Source organism: Sinocyclocheilus grahami, unplaced genomic scaffold, assembly GCF_001515645.1.
Source record: "Sinocyclocheilus grahami isolate Dianchi unplaced genomic scaffold, SAMN03320097.WGS_v1.1 scaffold180.1, whole genome shotgun sequence".
Taxonomy (NCBI): Eukaryota; Metazoa; Chordata; class Actinopteri; order Cypriniformes; family Cyprinidae; genus Sinocyclocheilus; species Sinocyclocheilus grahami.
This window is the reverse complement of record NW_015505359.1, coordinates 128,108-150,446: the sequence shown is the minus strand read 5'-3', so window position 1 is coordinate 150,446 and position 22,339 is coordinate 128,108. Positions and strand designations below refer to the sequence as shown.

The 22,339-nt window shown below is 35.5% G+C and overlaps 1 protein-coding gene across 3 annotated transcripts; it reads right to left on the bottom strand.

Moving 5' to 3' along the window:
• Nucleotides 1-1,714: 1,714 nt before the first annotated feature.
• On the bottom strand, nucleotides 1,715-17,966 carry mpp3b (MAGUK p55 scaffold protein 3b). Of its 3 annotated transcripts, XM_016284100.1 has the most exons (19): nucleotides 17,775-17,966; nucleotides 17,223-17,341; nucleotides 17,063-17,140; nucleotides 16,406-16,486; nucleotides 15,657-15,794; nucleotides 15,445-15,526; nucleotides 12,991-13,076; nucleotides 12,797-12,871; nucleotides 12,493-12,689; nucleotides 11,853-11,917; nucleotides 10,012-10,032; nucleotides 7,523-7,564; nucleotides 6,150-6,215; nucleotides 5,676-5,837; nucleotides 5,511-5,591; nucleotides 5,192-5,285; nucleotides 3,858-3,966; nucleotides 3,268-3,396; nucleotides 1,715-2,681 (listed from the first exon to the last, which is right to left on the bottom strand). In XM_016284100.1, exons 1-19 carry the CDS (start codon nucleotides 17,797-17,799, stop codon nucleotides 2,502-2,504), a joined length of 1,830 nt encoding a protein of 609 aa, XP_016139586.1. In that variant the 5' UTR covers nucleotides 17,800-17,966; the 3' UTR covers nucleotides 1,715-2,501. The 3 variants fall into 3 exon arrangements, with proteins under 3 accessions (XP_016139586.1, XP_016139587.1, XP_016139588.1); XM_016284101.1 differs by lacking the exon at nucleotides 6,150-6,215 and having other exon boundaries at nucleotides 17,775-17,964; XM_016284102.1 differs by lacking the exons at nucleotides 6,150-6,215; nucleotides 7,523-7,564 and having other exon boundaries at nucleotides 17,775-17,964.
• Nucleotides 17,967-22,339: the final 4,373 nt, after the last annotated feature.

The following is a 22,339-nucleotide window of genomic DNA, read 5'->3' as shown; positions in this document are numbered from 1 at the left end:
CCATATTGCAACATTTAACAAAATGTATAATGCATTTATGATAATCACAAAACAGAGTAAAATACTTTAACCATATTTCATGATGATGATATAGGTAAGGGCACTTCTAAAACGTGTATGTAAGTTTTATATACTTAGTATGTAATAATATGGTTTTAGAAGGCAATTTGTACATCTGTAGAAAATATTTATTGCATAGTGAATATTTTTTGTTATAGATAGATGTATATGCTTTGGATAAGTTCAGGAGCCAGAAAAGACAAAGCATACTCATATAGTAAAATGCATTGTCTAATAATAATTCTCTAATAAAATGAAATTAGAAGCAGCACCCATTTCAGCAACAAATATATTACAATAAATTTGTGAAAGTGCTTCAAATTTGGGTGCTCTGTCAGCATATTCAAAATAATATTTTACCTTTTAAAAAGGTATTTTATTCCTTTTGAGAGATGTCTGAGTTTGTTTTGCTGAAGTCTATTCTAAACGCTTTAGTCTGTATCTAAAGAGTGGAAACTTCAAGCATCTATTGGTCCAATAACAACACTTGCAAAACAGGAAGCGTACGGACAGCCTGCACAATCAATGTAGCTACAGCTGGCCAACAGCACAATGATACAAAATACACTAATCAAATCACATTCTGTTTACACTGTTAATGATGATTGGTCCATGATGATGGTCAGTGAAAATCCATTTACCCCATATAATTTAAAACCAAGGAAAGTAGGCACTTTAACATAAGCAGGACAATATATGTACAATGTTAGGTGTTTTATTTAACATTTGGAGTATTGGATTGAATTTCAACATATGATTATTGTTTTCACAGTGAGTGCTGTTGATTATGGGATTTGACTCTGGGATTTTGACTGGATTTCCTGAGGTCGGTTACACAATGCAGGGTGTGTTTACTTGATATCAGCAGTCATGCAAACATGTATCGAAGGAAAGAGTACAGAACAAGACAGAACTTGCAAGGATTTCTTAATTTGTCTGTATGACTTTTTCCATAAAATTTTTTTTTTTTACTTGCATTAATTGGACTGTGCACAGATATGATTGTTGAGTATGACACACAATTGTGTTACGGTCTAAGGTTTTTATGTGTCACTTCCTCAGTGACCTGAAGTAGACCTGACTTCGACCAGCTGAAATGTGGGCAGTTTTGCATAGTGTGGCAATATTTACAGAGCTATTGCAAGAATATCAGTATTTAGAGAATCAACCAGTGAAATCAGATGAGAATGTGCTGCAGTCCATGAGCCCAAAATTTTAGACATGAAGTCTCAATGGTATTTTATGCTTATAAATGTTGGTTTTATATGATCTCGCTAATGTCAGTTCAGATAGAACAATCCCTTATTAATGGACAGAAGATAATTTGGTATCTTTGAAAAAACTTCTTCAACAGTTAAAAAAGGGTATGTAAAATGGTTCTTTTTACCTCCTTATCATCTGCCTGTTTTGTTTTAAGAGGTTTTAAAAAAAGAAAAGCCTGTTACTACCATCTGCTGCTGGGGGGTTGTATTACCACTCACTGAAAATTCACCTAGGGTACATGATGTAATGCTCAAGGTTTGTTGGCTCAAACATTCAAAGTTATAGAAGCAATGTGTGTATATATAATATCAATATAAAATATTTAAATAATATTGAATGTTTTTATGTTCTCTCTAATAAAACAGAAATCTAAAAGAGAGATACAGTCTGTAATTTTTATTATAACAATTTACATTCAAAAATACTCCATATATTCTAAAAGGGTACACATTCATAACATTTTGAACAGTATTATATGGCCATAAAGATGTTAACATGCCTTATGCTCTTTGACTATAATGTAGAATTTGTCTAATAAACTACACAGACATCATAGTCATCAGTTTGATACAAAAACTTTGACAATTACAACTAAATTATGACAGGCTGACCAAATACGAAATTTTATTTTACACAAGTATAGACACTGAAATTGTTTGCAAATATACAGTATGATATTTTACATCATTCCCATTTACATTTGACTAAATATACACAGCCAGCATAAGTTTAAGATATCAAAACAAGAGACTTTCACACTCGATGGTTTGCCTAGCAGAAACCAGCTTTGACACAGTGAGTAAACCTGAGTCAGTGTTTGTCCTCTCATTCAAGTGATCCTGTCCTCATCTGATTTTTTTTTTTTGTGCAGCTCACTCGACAGAACTAAGGACAACCATTTGTTCCTCAGAAAACAAATTATTTCAGCTATTAATGATACATTTCTTGTCAATGCTACTTTCATGCAAAGTCTTATGAACAGAAATCTTCACCACTAGCGCAGTGCAACACCCAGTTTCAACAAGTCAGATGGCACTTGTGTTTTGCTTTGTATTACCTCAGTCGAACAGGATGAAACTAAAACAGGCAGACAGCAGACTCAGAAAGAGGCAGAGAGGATCATTACATGTTTTCATTACACCATATGTGAGCATTTGAATTTAAGAAAGGAGGGAGGATCAAGATCGGACCCAGCTGACAGGCACCCACTGCGGCTCCCTCTCGAGTCGTTCCAGAATATTCCTCAGCTCTACACAGGCACTGGCAGAGTCCTCCTTTACCAGTACCCTGTCCACTAGGTGGCCATATTGCTGGTCCATCTGCTCGGCTGACTGCCTCATGTCCTGCAGGTCTTCATCCTTTTCACAAAAGGAGAGAGAAAGAGAAACAGACAATAAAAAAAAGATTTTGTTGACTGTACAATATAAGAGTTTAATGACAGGGATTTACTAGCTGCATTTGGGTAGTATGGTGATATAAATCAGTCTTACTGTGATATGTCCATTGTCACCCCTTCCTGGTGATGTGGGAGAGCTACATTGCCGACTAATCTCAGGGATGCGTGGCTTTACAAAAATCACATAGGGCTTAAACTCTGCTGTATGGAGGATTTTCAGGGCCTGAGAATTAGAGTAAAAAAAATATATATAAATCATAGCACTGGTTTCCAATTATGTGCTCAACAAAAATCAAGAACAGTGTCTCTACTGATGTCGTTGTAGATTGAAATCCAGATTAGGTCGAATAGAAACGTTACCATGGTGCAAGAGATCAATATTTATCTGACTGCCTCATGTCCTGCAGGTCTTCATCCTTTTCACAAAAGGAGAGAGAAAGAGAAACAGACAATAAAAAAAAGATTTTGTTGACTGTACAATATAAGAGTTTAATGACAGGGATTTACTAGCTGCATTTGGGTAGTATGGTGATATAAATCAGTCTTACTGTGATATGTCCATTGTCACCCCTTCCTGGTGATGTGGGAGAGCTACATTGCCGACTAATCTCAGGGATGCGTGGCTTTACAAAAATCACATAGGGCTTAAACTCTGCTGTATGGAGGATTTTCAGGGCCTGAGAATTAGAGTAAAAAAAAAAATATATAAATCATAGCACTGGTTTCCAATTATGTGCTCAACAAAAATCAAGAACAGTGTCTCTACTGATGTCGTTGTAGATTGAAATCCAGATTAGGTCGAATAGAAACGTTACCATGGTGCAAGAGATCAATATTTACACATTTATATATTAGCAAACACTTATATCCAAAGTGACTTACAAATGACTATTATAAAATAATCTACCTGTAAACCTGTATGAAATTTTGCCATGTAAAACAAAGGGAACTATTATCAAAATATCAAAGCTATTCTTTTCAATGCAAAGAAAATTTATTATGATCACAAGTTCAGTGCAATTATTTATTTAAATGAATTATGTATTACTTCACATCACATATGACCAGAGCTCAGAATCAGAAATACAGATAAAAGCCGATACTGACAATAATTGCAATGGCAAAATGTTCTATGTACCTCAGGTTGAACATCTACTAGACACACTTTATTTCTCGCCAGGACACTCCGGATAGACTCCAGACTCGTCCCATATTGGTTATTCTTATATTCACCATATTCAATAAACCTGGGTATACACAATATGTTTTGTGTCAATACAAACAACAGTAAAATTAAAATCGATAACACTATTAAAGGGATAATTCACCCTAAAATGAAAACTCTGTCATCATTTACACACCCTCATGTTGTTCCAAACCTGTATGACTTTTTCTTCCTCAGAACACATAAGAAGAAAATTGCCATTAGGGATGGGCAATACCACTTATTTTGTTTTCGATACGATACCGATATTTGTCAAGGCAGTATCGTCGATATCGATACCGATTCGATACTTCTGAACTAAACTTTTAAATTATGAAATGTATTAAATTATTAAATTACTAAGAGTAAAATGGGTAATGATAAGCACTTAACTTTATGTTTAAAACGCACTTTAACATTCAATATGCCTTAATTGTAATTATTAGGTTATATTTTTGTTTACACATGGTTCAAATATGTTTTTTGTTTACACATGATTCAAATCTATAAATACTACAGTTGAACTATGGTCACTTTAGTAAAACCTGGTTAATTTTCATGAGTGACTGCCAGTGACCGGCTGTTGCATGCATAAAATGCAACCTTTTTATTCTGACAGTGTATGATTTCTATTAACATTATAGAATAGAACATGATCAATATTATCTTTCAACGTTCAATTTAAATAACTGTAATTGCACAAACTATGTAGGCTACAATTTCAGTTTGTTTATTGTGAAATAACTCTGTCCTTCTGTCCTCTGATAAGCATTGTTCAGGACTGCTGTTCCCAAAAGCTTTAATGCTTTCTTATGATACTTTTGGGAAACGCAGCCCTGTTTGAATGCACTGTCAGAAGTGTGTGAACGCTCTCTGTGATTGATTGGTTCTGTCTTGCAACATTTGCGTGTCCAGATGAGCAGGAAAATAGTTCTATCTTACACAATTACTCGCCAACAAAGGTTATTCGTCCAATTCAATGCATATTGTACACATTTTTTTTGTTTGTTGAATTAACAAAATCACTGGTAAATAAAACACACCTTAGTATCGATATTTTTTGTTTGAGTATCGATACTTTCGATATTCACGGCAATATCGATATATCGATACTTTGGATCGATATGCCCATCCCTAATTGCCATGCAGTTACAACAGATGGTAGCCAACAAATGTAAGTTTTTGGGTGAATATGCCACACAGATGTGTTATAATATTGACCAAAAGTGCACCCAACATAGATATTAAAATCGTTTGATATAACATACTTATTCGATTGGATGTCAGCCTCAAAGGCTTGCTTGGAGATGAAGTTGTATTCTACACCTTCCTTCTCGTGGCTCTTCCTGGGTCTGGTTGTGTCTGTTAGAATATGATTACACAAATTATACTAGCATTTCAGTTAATGTCACATGTGATTTTACAATACATGATATGTCATTTTAAAAATTAGAAGGTTTAACTTCAGATCTTCAATCTGAAGCAAAAGTAGGTTCTACTTTGATTCAGCTTCTTGATGTATAGTATCAGCCAGGACCTCAACAGTCACAGTCTCTAATGTTCGACTAATGGAAAAAGTAAACTCACGTGGCACAGCAACACCATATCGATGAGGATTCTCAGCAATCACCTTCTGCTTCAGCTCATTGATTCGAGCACCAAGAGATCCTGCAATTAAAAAAGGAGATGAGATTCTGAAGGCCAATAAAAGAATGACTCATTTAGAAAGTCCTGACATCCCTTGAATCTTACCTATCAGCACCACAAGTCTTGGTTTGTCTTGGGGTCTCATCTGATATAGTGTCACCTCTTCATATATGAGAAACTCACTCTCTGTGGACTCCGCTGGATGAGACTCTTTGGTCGAACCCTGGTGATCCTTGCGGCTCAGTCTGAAGCTTCTCCTTAGACCAGCTGTGAGAGCAGAAAGATTTTTCCAAAAGATCAACATAGGTAAAGAACGTTTAAAAATATAGAGATCAAAAATAGACATGACTAAATTAAACGAACAAAAAGATTAGACAAAAAGACAAGGATGGAACAAGGTGCATCCTCCAGACTAAAAATAGCATGTCTCTCACACTGCTGCTGATTCTATGTAACAGCTGCATCTCAGGGGAAAATAGCAACATGCTGTTCATCTGCTTTGTAAAATGTAATATACAGTGAATACGTTAAAGCAGCAATGAATCTATTCACCTTACAAGTATGAAAGAAACATGGTACCTGAGTAAAACTCCCAGGAAAAGGCCTGACCACAGGACGGTGCCACCGCCTTACACTTTGGAGAAACTACAACTAATGTTAGACCATCACACATCCAGCATAGTTCTATAGAGACCATCACGAGCTAGCAACCATGCCAAAGCTTGTGTGAGCCATTAGCCCAAAGCAATAGTTCCCTGGCTATAGCAGTGCACCTGAGGAAAAGTTCTCCAAAAATAAGAGTTTCATACCCGCAGAAGTTCCTTGCCTGTGAAAGCCCATTTCCACTACATAAGGAAAAAATTCATACTTTGCTATTATTTAAGGGGGTCTGAATACTTTCTGTACCCACTGTATATATACACTGTATATATATTTATAAAATTATGATATAAAAATAGAAATTGTGAGAGATACAAAGTCATAACTGAGATAATAAATCATTAATATAAATCAAAATTATGACAAAAATTGATTCAAGTCAACATAAATCGAAATATTTTGTCATAATTATGACTTTTTATCTCATAATTTCAACCTTGTTTTATTTTCTACTTTTGTCATATTGATGATTTTTATGCCCATAATTTCAAATTATGACTTTTTATCTCATAATTCTAACTTTTGACTTTTTCTTATGTAGTGGAAATGCGCTTCCACACCTTTCTTCCATGGAACGCTAAAAGATAAATGCTGGCAGTTTTCCAGTTTCTCCATAAAATGAAAGATGAATAGGGACTGGGGCTGTCAAGAAAAAAGAATGCAAATATGGTGCCAATGTGTCAGGTTTATGTGAATATAACATGACAAATCATTGAAATTTTAATATGCAGAAGTCTACATTGAGATTATATTAATCTCAATGTCTATTCCTTGCACGAATCTACTGTATGACTTCAGAATGCTTGTATATGTTAGCACAGGTCGTCATTCACTTTCATTATAAGGAAAAAATGCTAGCATATTAGCATATAATTCAGTTTTTCTCTTTTTGTGTTTGACAGAAGTAAGAAAGTCATACAGGCTCAACTGAACAACATGAGACTGAGTAAATTACAGAATTTTCATTTTTGGGTGAACTGTCCCTTTAAGCATCAAGTGCATCAATCTGGCAATCTTCCTCTTAGCAAAAAGCACATACTAAAATCCACTGAGACTAAAACTCAAAGAGGGAGTTGTCCGAAGCTGGCAGCAGAGCAGTGGGCTCAAGATGTGACTAATGGCTGGGGTCTTAGGATGTGCCAAGCGCATGAGCTCTGTTTTGAAGTGTACTGAAGAACTCACAACAAAACCAGATGATATATAAAGCGCACCACACCACACCACACAAAAAAGCATCATCCAAAGCCAAAGCCATGTGGAGTGCATTCAGTGTGTAAGGTGTCAGCTCTCACCTATGTGCTGTCCACTGACACTGTCCTCACTGTCACAGTCCTCTGGAGGGTGGGTGGGAGGGTCAGGAGAACACAAGAGATGAGAGGGTACAGGCAGGAGAGGAGAATCAGTGGGGATCACACTTTACAAGGACATTTCATAGGAAAGAGTTATTGGAGAGGCCAAGAGAAACACAACCGCAAAATAAAGCAGCAAGCACTGAGCGCAGGGATTTCAGCATCTGGGTATTCAGAGTCTTGCAGTTAAAAAATTGAAGAGCTATTACTTGAATATAATTAGTAACAAATACCTGAAATACCCATTTTACAGATTTATGAATTAATTTGAAAATAATTTACAAATATTTTGATTTCATTAGGTTACACTTTATTTTAAGGTGTCCTTGATACAGTACAAATAAGTACTGAGTAATATTAGTTAACAACACATATTTACTATAGGGTTAGGGTTTATGGTTAGTTCCGTGTACAGCCCCATTTCCTTAAAAGTTGGGACATTTTGTAAAATGCAATAAAAACTAGAATCTGCATTTTGTTAATTCTTTTTAATCTTTATTTAACTGACAAAAGTTCAAAGAAAACATTTCCAATGTTTTCACTCACCAACTTAATTGTATTTTATAATATAAACAAATTATGAATTTAATGGCTGCAACATACTCTGAAAAAAGTTGGGACAGAGGCATGTTTACAACTGTTATGTCACCTTTCCTTTTAGTTACACTTTAATTGTTTCTGAACTGATGATACTAACTGCTGCAGATTTGCAAGTGGAATTTTTGCTTGATAGAAGACTTCACCTGTTTACCAGTTCATGGTCATCATTGTCTTATTCTCCTCTTCATGAAGCGCTATATATTTTTAATAGAAGACAAATCTGAACTGCAGAGAGGCCAGTCAAGCATATCCACTTGGTGACTACAAAACGAAGCTATTATTGCACGTGCAGAATGAGGCCTGGCATTGTCTTGCTCTTATCCCTGAAAATACGTAATTTTTGATAGCAGCATATGTTTCTGTACAATCTCTGTACAATATATGCCTCAGCCTCAATGGTATACCTTCGCACATATGCAAGTCACCCATGCCATGGGCACTCGTGTACCCCCATATGTTGGCTTTTGCACCTGTCGCTGATTAAAGTCTGGATGGTCTCTTTCATCTTTTTGCATGGAGAATGCACTGTCTGTTTTTCCCAGAAACAAGCTGAAACGTAGACTCATCTGACAACAGCACGCATTCTCACATTTCCAGAGAACTCGACTGCATCCCTGCATAGAATTGGTCTGTGACTGGTTAAGTGAAAATGTTTTTTTTTAAAGTACTCCTGAGCCCATGTGGTTATATTTAACACATGGTTTCTATTGAAGTGCCATCTGAGAGTTTGAAGGTTACGCACATTGACCTTCCCTATATGGACTGAGATTTCCTAAATCTTTTCACAATATTATGTATAAAATATTAAGACCTAACTTCTTTGCAGTCTTGCACTGATATTTTTTAATGGTTTTAAAATTATCTCATTAAAGGGACAGTTGTTCCAAACCTTTATGCATTTTATATTATATTACATTACAATATATTATATTATATGATATTATTGTAACGTTTTTGTGCAATGTAAAAGCGCATGACAAATGAGTAGAGTTCCAAAAGTCTTTAAATTATAAATCCACACAGAAGAAACACAGGAGATTGCTGGAGTAAACATAGCACAACACCTAACATAAACAATAACCAGCAAGGAACAGAGGGAAACTGAGGGCTTAAATACAAAGGGAATGTAATCAAATATAACTGAAACAGGTGTGTGGCTATTAGTAACTATAGGAACAAACTAGGAAACTCAGGAATGCAAGCGGGAACAGAAAACTAAATCAAAATAATATATTATATTATATTATATTATGAAGAATATTGGTAACCAAACAGTTGCTGTTAGCCATTGACTTGGTTAATGGCTACCATCAACTGTTTGCTTACCAACATTCTTCAAAATATCGGTTTTGTGTTCTTTAAGTTTAATAAGAGGTAAGCCATGATCCATCTTTGCTTGCAAACACGGAGACTTTGGTGGATGCTTTTTATACCCAATACTACTACATGATACTCTCACATATTACCAATTCATCTGCTTTATAATCTTTCTGCTTTTATTTTGCCTATGTCCCAATACTTTTTGAATGTGTTGCAGCCACCAAAATCTAAATTTGTTTATATTAACAAAATACAATTAAGTTGGTCAGTGAAAACATTCTCAGTTCTTATATTCATAGTTTTGTCAGTTAAATAAAGGTTAAAGAGAATTAACAAATCACATTTGCTTTGATTCTTGTTTTTATTGTATTTTTAAAATTTCTTTTGGAAATGGGGTAGTAATTATTCATAATTTACTGTTATTACTATACTAACTGTGTGTAACAAGGACACTATACTATAAAGTGTTACCTTTTATTTATTTCATAGGTAATTACTCCCCCTTCACCTACCTTTTTCACAAGTTTGGTCACCTGAGGTAAGCAGAATGAGGAAACAAACACAATTGCTAAAACATGAATAAGTATGAAAAGCCAATGAATATGGAATCTTGCAAGTATTGTCATTTGTGATAGGTCTTGATAAAATATGTACAGTGGAGATCAAAATTAGAGAACAATCTATAAATATTTGATTTTTTTCTGAAATATTGTTATTCTTCATGATTCAAAATGTGAAGGAATATTAACTGTGGTATACCACTGTTCTACTAACATATTTTACAAAATAACCAGACAATTTCAACAACAACCCTAACCCTAACTAACAAAAAAAAACATTATTTTGTGGAAAACACAGTGATTAAAATTAGAGAACAGTAACCACTGTAGCACGATACAGCTGTCAGAAATTAGAAGTGTAGAGGCCCTTGGTTTGAATGACTTCAGCACATCTGCGGCTGCAGGATATCACTAGTTTCTCACACTGCGCTGGTGTGATCTTGGTTCGCTCTTCTCACAGTCTCTTCCACAGTTCGGTAACTGGAGTGGGTTTCTTAGCCATAAATTTGTCACCAAGGATTTTCCAGAGATCGGGTTTAGATCAGGACTCTGGGCCGGCTATTTCATTATTTCATTGTTCTTAGCTTCAAGGAACTGCTTTACCCGTTTTGCAGTGTGACGGGGAGCATTGTCTTGCATGAAAATTGCAGGCTGATTGGGAGATGCTTGCAGGTTCTGATAAATATTTGCATTCACCCTGCCATGTAGCCGTATTAGAGGCCCAACTCCTGCTGCAGAATCCCCCAAACTATGACACTTCCTCCTCCACTTTTCACGGACCTCTTTACGCACTTGTGGTTCAGTCTATCAACAGTCTGATGCCGAACAAAATGTTTCCCATTCAACCCAAATAAATTAAACTTGTTTGCACCACTGAAGTGACCTTTGGACCCGCTCTCCTCTGTTCACACAACAAGCTCCTCAGCAAAGGTTAGTCTAGCCTTTTGATTCTTTCTGCTGATGAGTGGCTTTGTCACTGCAGAGTGCACTTTTCAGTGTGACTTCTCTTAAACATGGCGAGACAGATCCTTTCAAGCAAAATCCAGCTGTGTTGCAGCGATTCCCCACTGAGAGTCTCTGCATGATCCTGTCTTCTCGTGCATTTGTCTTACATGGACAACCAGCCTTTTGGGGGGACTTGAATGAATCAGTGTCATTCTAAAGCTGCAATATTCAAGGAATCACAGATTTGGAACAACCAACTTCTCTTGCGATGGCTGAAAGGGTCATCCATTTGGCCTTCATATGGACAACCTGCTGTTTCAGGGTTTCAGTCACCTTAGAGCTGCCTACCATCTTGCAATCTCAGTGAAAATTAGAGGAATGCTGTCAGTTAAATAGGGGTTGTCATATAATTAAGGAAATTAGCACCAGGTGCCAGATTAACACCAATAACTTGGAGGTATCTGTAATAATCTAATTTTGATCAGAGTTCTTTTTCAAATATCTCATTTAAGTTTTTTTATACTGTTTCAATTAATTTATGAAATATGCTTAAAAAACTGCCCTTCTACTCCTGTTAGGATAACTTCAAATAGGGCTAAGCAGTGACCTTGAAATTTAGGAAATTGTAAATTTTTCCCTAATTTTGATCTCCACTGTACATTGGCCATCTTCGTTTATCCTATACCGATAGGCCTATTCTTAAATTCAATGTGAGATATTAAGCTGTCTGCTAAATAATTTCTGCATTTACAGAGCGTTTGTTTAAATATTTACAAGAAGACCATGTCTTTAGTTATGTAGTAGGTACTGTATTTCTGTTAGCTACCCAGTAGCTGCCGAGAACTTACATGGTGATGCTCTAGGTGATTTAGGGCTCTGGTGTGTTCCCATTTTCACCCTATACAACAGTCGTCTGAAGATTTAGGACAAAAAGTCAAAATATAATTACAATAAGCAGAGATTAAACACTTTGTTTCAGAAGACCTACAGTGGTGGATTGTCACAGGGAGACAAAGCTGAGTCTCCTCAAATTTCTTTCAAAATGAAATGACTCATAACTCTGATGCACTCATTTAAAAATATGATGTTTTTTTATTCTTTCAATATGTCATAGCCCATTAAACACTGCAGGAAGAGGCTTATTTGATTAAAAAATGACCAATCAGAATGGATATTAAAATAATGCAACATAATTTTGGTCAAGAATTTAATTCCTTCTCTATTACTAGCCACATTTTAATACGTCATCAAACACAATCAAACATTTGTAATATACATAAAATGACGAAATAAACTAATGTTATTAACTAATGTTATTACTAATTAAAACTTAATATTAATGTGTCCAAACAGATCTAATTTACTGAAGAATCAGTCTCCCCTTAATATCCCCTCCTGGACCACCACTGCATATTAGAGACATCTGGTCTATATGGCAATAATAAGGGTAAATAAAAGGTAACTGTTGACATGATTTTTGTCGTGTACCTCTCCTGGAACTGTCTTGAAGGAATGAGTCCAGCACGCAGGTTGCTGTCTCCCACTCTTTTGGCCTGCCACCATGTTGGGTCATCTTGGCTCACCACTTGCAGGATGTCCCCACATGTGAAAGGCAGTCCTGCCTCCTGACAGGGTGTGGCCTTGTCTTCAAATGGTGTGTAATCAAACAGGGCTCTTAAATAGACCTTAAAGACAGAAATAAAATAACATTACATATAACGTTGCATACATATTATGAAGCAGCTGCTATCTGTTCTATCCTATGACATTCAAATAAAGTGATTACATTCACCTTACTCTCCTTGAATCTATCCTCCTCCTTAATGGCAGGGATTATCTTCAGAGTGATCGAGCCCTGAGACTGACACTGCAGCCCAATAAACAACAAACAATCAAGGACACTAAATCAGGTAAGTGCCTTTTCAGATAAGGAATCTTATGGGAATGACCGGATTTTGTAAAACAACAGAGGAAGAGTGAACACACCAGAACCTGGCTGATCTCCTCAGGACGTTTGTGTATAATTAGATTTCCATTGACCTCCCTCAACTCATCTCCAACATGTACCAGACCTGAAGAAGAATTCACTGAACAGTCATCATGGTGCATTCAAAATACAGAGGGGTCCTATAGTGAAAATACTTCTATTTCATATGCTTTTAATATTATATTTTACATGACAAATTATCTTCATAATATTATACTATATACACTTTATATTAAAAATATTTATTAAAAATTACTATATATATACAGTATATATATATATATATATATATATATATATATATATATATATATATATATATATATATTGTGTATATGGTGGCCTCCACTAATAGTCTCACCCTTGCCATATGAGCAAAGAAGGCAGTGAAAAAATGTCTTTATTGTCTAACTTTTTGAACTTTTGCTCTAAATATAAAAATAAAAAAACTGTGCTCTCATTGAAAACAATATATGTGTGCCACAATTATTTGGCACCCTTTTAGTCAATAATTTGTGCTGCCTCTCTTTGCCAAGAGAACAGCACTCAGCCTACCCCTATAATGACTGATGAGGTTGGAGAATATATGGCAAGGGATCTGAGACCACTCCTCCATACCGAATCTCTCCAGATCCTTCAGATTTTGAGGTCCACGCTGGTGGACTTTCCTCTTCAGTTCACTCCACAGGTTTTCTATGGGATTCAAGTCAGTGGACTGGGATGGCCAGGGCAAGATATTGATTTTGTGATCTTTGTGCTGATTTTGATGTATGTTTTGGATCATTGTCCTGCTGAAAGATCCAACCACGACCCATTTTAAGCTTTCTGGCAGAGGCAATCAGGTGTTCATTTAATATCTGTTGATATTTGTTAGTCCATGATTCCATGTATCCTAACAAGATGTCCAGGTCCTCTGGCAGAAAAACGTTTTTGGTTTCATCTGACCATAGAACCAGATCCCATTTGAAGTTCCAGTAAAGTCTAGCAATCTTAAGACGCTTGACTTTGTTTTTGGATGAGAGTAGAGGTTTTTTTCTTGAAACCCTTCCAATTTGTGGTGATGTAGGTGACATCGAATTGTAGACTTTCTGACCCCAAACCCAACTAACTAACAATTTTCCAGCTGTTATTCTTGGAGATTTTTTGGCCACTCTAATTGTTGGGACAAGATAGACACACGGCTGATTCATAACACTTCCAGTTGATTGGAATTTCTTAATTATTGCCCTGATGATGGAAATGGGCATTTTCTGCTGCACATCACAGCTATGTTTTTTTTTTTTTTTTTTATAAAACTGTGTTGTGTTTGCAATTATTTACTTTCAATGAGAGACAAGGGTGCCAATATTAGTGGAGAGTACTGTGTGTGTGTGTGTGTGTGTGTATTTTATAGGTTTATTATATTATAGATTTACTATTATACTATTTACTACATTATTACTATAGTTTATATACATTTGACTGATTCAAATGGTTAATGAATGATTAATAAAAATGAAAAAAGTCAAATTGGCTCTCAAAATTCATGTACAAAATTATTCTACCCCCAAAAGTTACGTTTTATAGACAATCTTTTATTCTTTCTAACACAAAACGTTGCATCTAACTGCTTACAAGCTTCTGAAACCTCTCTACTGGAATCTTGGCCCATTCCTCACTTGAAAAAGCTTCCAGATCACTGATCTGAATCTTTGGTATTTTTAGTAAATTCAGTACATTGAGGGATTTTTCTCAGTTGCTCTCTTCAAACATTTTATTCCCCTTGGTGATATTGCACTTTTTCTTCAACACTCTCTAATACAAGGTTTTATGGTACAACACATTTTAAACTTATCAATAAAGCTGCCAGCTGTGTCTCTAGAAACTTTTTCTGAACGTATAACACTGCATACTAATGTCATTATACAATAGGACAACTTAGCTTGCAAGGTACACGTCATATTTCAACAGAATTTCCATGGCAACCATGAAATCTGCTCTGTATATTTCCAGTATAATCTGTAATCCCAAAGCAAAGCATAATCTCAAGGATTTTAGTCAATATTTTGCTTGTGATAAGAAAAATCCGCTGCTCAGAATGCTATTAATATTTAAAAATAATGATTCTGCTGTGATTACAGTCTCCCCTTGTTGCTGACATCTAATTTTTTAAAATGTCATTTTGGATCTCTAACTGGAGAAATTCTCAGTAAATTCTTTGCATAACATTTGAGTAAATGGTTATTCAATTCCCTCTCTTTATCTCTCTATTGAGAATTGAGTTGTCTGTCATAGGTTTTACAGATTCAACAGTTTTTTGACTTGGATGGTCCCTGATTGTATCATCACAGATTATGCTATATCAAATCTGCTGAGAGAGATTTTGTAGTAAAAAAAAAAAAAAAAAAAAATCCTTTGCGCAGAGGAAAAAAAAAAGTCATGCTGACAAGGGGAAGGATCAAGCTGCCACTCACCACTGCGGTCTGCAGCCCCGCCCCTCATTATCCTAGCAACCACTACCGCCCCAGTTACTTCATCTCTGCGGATGGTCGCACCCTAAAGAGACAAAATTGATTGCAGAAATGAAATATAACCCTATATTTTGCATGTCTTAATGATGATGGACAGTACATTAAGAATATTAGTCAAATTTTTTAATACAAAACAGCTCAATCCTAAAACTCACAAGAGGCTCCTTGTTCTTCACCAAACGCACAATCTTCACTGATTCCTCCTCTAGTTCATCGTCTAGATCATCCGGCAGAGGGGGGAGCACAGGCTCAAAGTTCTTCTGCGCCACTGTGTCATGTACTATTAGCACTGCCTGATGGGTCATGGAGAGAATAATCACAACAAAAGTTGACAAGATGACCCAATAGTGCTGTGGATGAAAGAATGTGCATGTGTATAAGAGAGAGTGAGAGAGAGAGAGCGAGAGAGAGAAAATTAGCATGTAGGCGTAGATAGGTTGACAGAGAATGGAAATTAAAAATAAGGGAAGAGGAATCTGATGCCCGGGGCACATGATGGAAATGAACAAGTCTAATTAGAAGGCGGTAAAATGTCATCTGATTCTATTTTGTCATGTTGCACACTATCAGATTGAAATTAATTAAGCTTAATTACTTAAAATTTCTTTTAAATACTCATTTAACAGGAATTATTGTGTCAGCATCATATCTGTTAGTCATCATATCTATAGTATTTAAATACTGATGCTGCGGCTTTCAAATTGACAGATTATTAGAATTTAAAGAGGCAAGTGTTTATGTGCATCTGAATTTATTTTTTTTAAATATCATAAAATGTATTTTAGGGTCAAATTTAACATCAGTGGAAGATTTATTAGAAAATTCACCACAAAGATATGAATTAGGAAAATCAACAGTTAAGAAAATCTCAACAAAGACAGGGGCACAAGTGTGAGTTTTGCACCTTCACATGTGGATCAGTAAGAAGTGTTAATAGCTCTCTCTCATCTTCTTCCAGTGGTCCGTTCTGTAGCTCCTCTGCGACCTGTCAATTTAAACCACAAGACCAATGTCATCAAAAATGTGAAACATTTCTTAGTACAGCGAAAAAAAACCCACACTTAATCACTATTTTTATTTTCCATTATAAACATTTAGCCATAAAAAATATGTTTCTGTTTTATGGTTTGGGGTCAGTGCAATTGTTTTCAACATTGATAATGATAAGAAATGTTTCTTGCGCTCCAAATAAGCATATTCGAATGATATCTGAAGGCTCACATGACACTGAAGAATGGAGTAAAGACTGCAGAAAATTCAACTTTGCCATTAGAGGAATAAATTACATTTTTAAATATATTACAATAGAAATTTTTAAATAATATTTTAAATAATATGAAATAATATTTCACAATATTACTGTATTTTTGTTCCATGATCTGTTTCATAAAGTAAATGCAGTCTTGGTCAGCAAAAGATAAATATTTCAGAAACATTCAAAAAAATCTTACCAACATTTTGAAGAGCTTTTGAATGGATGTATATATTATAGTATTAAGTCATAAATAAGATATATAATGAAGATTTGATTGTTTGCCGTTGAGGTAGAGATGTCACTTACATCTTCGGCCAGGCAGGATGCGCTGTGGAGCACTGGGGTCAGGCTCTGGAGCTGGAACTGCCTGAGTCGCTCATGGATCTGCATGAAAGGTCAGTACATATGGAAAATCATTCACAAAAACAATATTAGGATGTTAGACATTATCTCTTGCTTTACGCACTTTCATAAGATAGCTGAGGCTCCTCTCACTGAAGACCTCCCTGAGGAAAACCATGTCCTCTTTATGATTAGCATCTGGATGCAGCTGGGATGTGAGGAGGGCTAGCATCTCGTGTAAACCTGCAAGATAACATTATAAAAAAGTTTATACAGTTATTCCTTATCTGTATACTTTTTTGAAACATAAATAATATAATGATGTTGCATTGACCAACACATCAGGACTTACTGACACCTATTAGTGCAAACGTGGTAGCACATAAAAACAAAGATTTTAATTTACCAATAGTATTGAAAAAAGTTTTAGTAATATTTAAACTATTCTGTCAGCAAAACTTCTTCATAATATCATGTTTCATGAGAGGGGATTAAACACATTTTCAATTTATCATGTGTTCTCAATATTTTCCCATGTAAAACAGCTTTTAATAGGTACATGATTTAAAACATTTTTTAAAACTTATTTTCATGTACTTTTTTAATGAGGAAGAAATTACTGTTCTTTATATGATTATCAAGTATAATTTACAATCACAGCTACTTAATGACATACCTGTGGTAGGTGAGAGAACAGGCATGGCTGCTCATGAGACAGACAGAGACGCAGGAAAAATGGTTCTCCTCTTCTCTCGGGTCACTCAAAATATGGGCTCATCTGAAAAGCCTGTTAGAAAAAAATGGCACAAGCACCGTTTAGCAAACCCTTAACGTTACGTTATAACTGTTCCCTTCTAAGGATTGCGCGGTAAATAGCTGTTCAATAATGATTTGACACATCAAATCAATGAGGTGAATCCTGTATGACACAATTAGAAGGTAATAATATTTTATGCTCATTTGATCATTTAATTTGAAATGGCTTTAAATATCAATGCTGTTTGCATAATGTTAAGGGAAGTCTTGGCCTAATGGTTAGAGAGTCGGACTCATAACCCAAAGTTTGTGGGTTCGAGTCTCGTACCGGCAGGAATTGTAGGTGGGGGGAGTGAATGTACAGCGCCCTCTCCCACCTTCAATACCACGACTGAGGTGCCCTTGAGCAAGGCACCGAACCCCCAACTGCTCCCCGGGCGCCGCAGCATAAATGGCTGCCCACTGCTCCGGGTGTGTGTTCACGGTGTGTGTGTGTTCACTGCTGTGTGTGTGCACTTTGGATGGGTAAATGCAGAGCACTAATTCCGAGTATGGGTCACCATACTTGGCCACAATGCGAAAGTTTGGGAACCCCTTGCAGAATCTGTGAAAATGGGAATCATTTTAACAAAATAAGAGAGATCATACAAAATGCATATTATTTTTTATTTAGTACTGTCCTGAGTAAGATATTTTACATAAAAAATGTATACATTTAGTCCACAAGACAAAAAAAATAGCTGAGATTATTAAAATAACCCCATTCAAAAGTTTGGGAACCTACTGTGTGTGGTTACCTGGATGATATACGACTGTTTTTTGTTTTGTGATGGTTGTTCATGTTCATTCTGAACAGTTAAACGGAGCACTGTTCTTCAGAAAAATCCTCAATATCCTGCAGATTCTTTAGTCTTCCAGCATCTTTTGCATATTTGAACCATTTCCAGCAGTGACTGTATGATTTTGATATCCATCTTTTCACACTGAGGACAATTGAGGGACTCAAACACAACTATTAAAAAAGGTTCAAACATTCACTGATGCTCCAGAAGGAAAGACAATGCATTAAGAGCCAGGATGAAGATGTCCCAATATTTCTTATTTTGCTGAAATACAATTTTTTTTCCATTTAGTACTGCCCTTCGGAAGCAACAGAAGATACTTGCATGTTTCCCAGAAGACAAACTAAGTTTACCTTGATCTTCAAATTCAAAAAGTTTTCACCCCCAGGCTCTTAATGCATCGTGTTTCCTTCTGGAGCATCAGTGAATGTTTGAACCTTTTTAATAGTTGTGTTTGAGTCCCTCAATTGTCCTCAGTGTGAAAAGATGGATCTCAAAATCATACAGTCACTGCTGGAAAGGGTTCAAATATGCAAAAGATGCTGGAAAACTGAAGAATCTGCAGGACATGGAGGATTTTAACTGTTCAGAACAAACAAGGGACTCATGAACTACCATCACAAAACAAAAAACAGTCGTAGATCATCCAGGTAACCACACACAGTATTAAGAACCAAGGGTTCCCAAACTTTTGAAGGGGGTTATTTTTATAATTTCAGCTATTTTTTTGTCTTGTGAACTATATGTAAACATATTTTATGTAAAATATCTTACTCAGGACAGTACTAAATAAAAAAGAACATGCATTTTGTATGATCTCTCTTATTTTGTTAAAATTATTCCCATTTTCACAGATTCTGCAAGGGGTTCCCAAACTTTTGCATGTCACTGTATATACCGGTATATATATATATATATATATATGAAGTATCTCAAGGCAAATTTTAATCTATAAAAATATCCTAAAAGGAATAATCAACAAAACTAGTCACAGTTTACAGCAAGTTTGTTGTCCAAAACTTTGATGTAACTCCCTGTAAATGGAAACCTAAATCACAGGTGAGTAGATACTACAGCCATAATTTACCAGCCGTACATCTTAGCTGCTGAAGTGACTGAGAGCCGATCCTGTAAGATGATCTCAAATTGTCTTCAGATTGTAGATTCTCCCTGTGTCACGAATCCGGTTCATGAACTTTCCAATTCATTGACTCTCGCACTACACACTGTTGCACATCACCCCGGACTACATTTCCCGTCATGCATTGCACTGATTGCACTCAGCACGAATTGCACACACCTGTTTACACTGATTGCACCCAGCTGTTTCATATCACTCCCTCACTATTTAACACTCACTCTGATCCATTAAAATTTTTCAATCACTACAGTATATATCATCAACCAAGCAGTTTGTTTCTGCTGATGTGGGGAAATCATGTCACATTCTGGTGGGAATGATAAGCGAGCAGGAACTAAGCATAAAGAGACTGAATCTGCATTTGCAGAAATCAATCTCCTCACAGGTCTCGAATGAGCCAATCAAGCTAGATCTGTGTCAAAACTGTATTCTAAGCATCTTAGGGTCTGACCTTTCATTAGTCTATTTCAAATTAAGTATTTTGAGATACTCATTCCTCACTTGCTAAACAGTGCAGTATATTGACTTTTAAATAGCACAGAATATTATGAGAATGCTTTGATGGCTGTTAAACATAGAATTCAACCGTATAATATTCATAGAACATAACCATTGCAAATGACAGTAATAAACATTTTAGTTTGTATTAATGAATTTATAAATTATAGATTTGCTGTCATACAATTTGCTACCATATATAACATATATTATAATATTAAAATTCTATATGCACATATAATTTTAATATAATACTCTAATAGATAATACAATAATAGTTATACAGGTCAAAAGTTTGGAATAATTAATGTCTAATGTTTTTTTAATGAAAGACGTCTCTTATGGTCACCAAGTCTCCATTTATTTGATAAAAAAATACAGTAAAATATTGTGAAAATTGACTTTTAAATAGCACAGAATATTATGAGAATGCTTTGATGGCTGTTAAACATAGAATTCAACCGTATAATATTCATAGAACATAACCATTGCAAATGACAGTAATAAACATTTTAGTTTGTATTAATGAATTTATAAATTATAGATTTGCTGTCATACAATTTGCTACCATATATAACATATATTATAATATTAAAATTCTATATGCACATATAATTTTAATATAATACTCTAATAGATAATACAATAATAGTTATACAGGTCAAAAGTTTGGAATAATTAATGTCTAATGTTTTTTTTAATGAAAGACGTCTCTTATGGTCACCAAGTCTCCATTTATTTGATAAAAAAATACAGTAAAATATTGTGAAATAATATTATAATTCAAAATAACTTTTCTATTTGAATATATTTCAAATGTAATTTATTCCTGTGATGGCAAAGCTGAATTTTCAGCAGCCATTAATTCAATCTTCAATACCATTATGATTTGGTGCTCAGTTATCAATTATTATTGGTACTCAGTGTATCTGTTTTAACTGCAGCCTTGATGAGCATAAGAGACTTTTATCAGAAGCAAAAACAGATCCAAATATTCACCGGTAGTGTTTACTTGTAAATCATAATTTAATTTCATATGATCAGATATAATGTCCTTTTTGTCTGTAATTGTGCTCTTTTTAGCAAAGATCAATTTCCTTTACAAAACAGATGCCTCTCTCAACCACGCAGTCATTTCAAAAAGGAGACTTTCAAGGTCTTTCACTTCCTTTATTTGCCGCCTTCACCAGTGAGAGAAATTTTCTTTCCCCAGAGGCCTTGACATGCCTTCACGAGCTGTTAAAATGAGCCCCGCCTTTATGGCACACTGTTAGAGCTTTCATTGTATTACAGCATTCATCTTCCTGCTTTCAGCAGCGTAAGGACAGAGGGGATGTCAACAGGGCTGGCTGTGTGCTTACATCCGTGAACCAGAACTATATTACTGTTAGGACACATCCTTCCCTCGTTCATCAAAATTAACCCAATTCGTGGTATTTACCCAAACCAATACACAGTCCCTCACTGAAAACATTTAATCTTTAGCTCTTTTTCTCACCACATATAAGGGATTGTTGAACATATCATGCATATCCACCTTGCTCTGTAGCTGTGAAGTATCCGTCTGTGTACAAAAAGAACAAGAAATTAAGACACAACCTAATGACAGACACGCTCAGAACTGACTGGCTTAACATGTTCAACCAAAACACAGATCTATCTTTATAACATGCTGTGAGGTATGAAGGTCACCTGTGGGTTTGTACGGTTCCTTATTGATGTCTCTCTAACTCCTCTGTGTCCTCCTCCCCCACATATTGTATATCTTTCTTCCTGTCACATATTCATAATGACTCCTGGTGTGTGGGTGTGTTTAGGGTGTTTTTTGCTATTGTTTGCAAGGCAGCACTATATTGATATTGCTCAAACATTCTGTAAGAATGTATTTTAAACCCCAAACCCCAGGACTTTGTCCCATTTACAAGCCTGAAACCAAATCTTACCTAAAAGTTTACCACTATTTATTTTAGGGATGTAACTGTACACGTATTTTTACCAACATTT

What these genes read in the sequence shown, in the direction of transcription:
- mpp3b (XM_016284100.1), bottom strand. Translation starts at nt 17,799, where the DNA reads ATGCCTGTTCTCTCACCTACCACAG. An exon ending in AGGAGATCAGCCAGGTTCTG is followed by an intron (nt 12,872 to 12,990) that starts GTGTGTTCACTC and finishes ATTGGGCTGCAG; the next exon opens with TGTCAGTCTCAGGGCTCGAT. An exon ending in TGTCAGTGGACAGCACATAG is followed by an intron (nt 6,216 to 7,522) that starts GTGAGAGCTGAC and finishes CATTAGTTGTAG; the next exon opens with TTTCTCCAAAGTGTAAGGCG.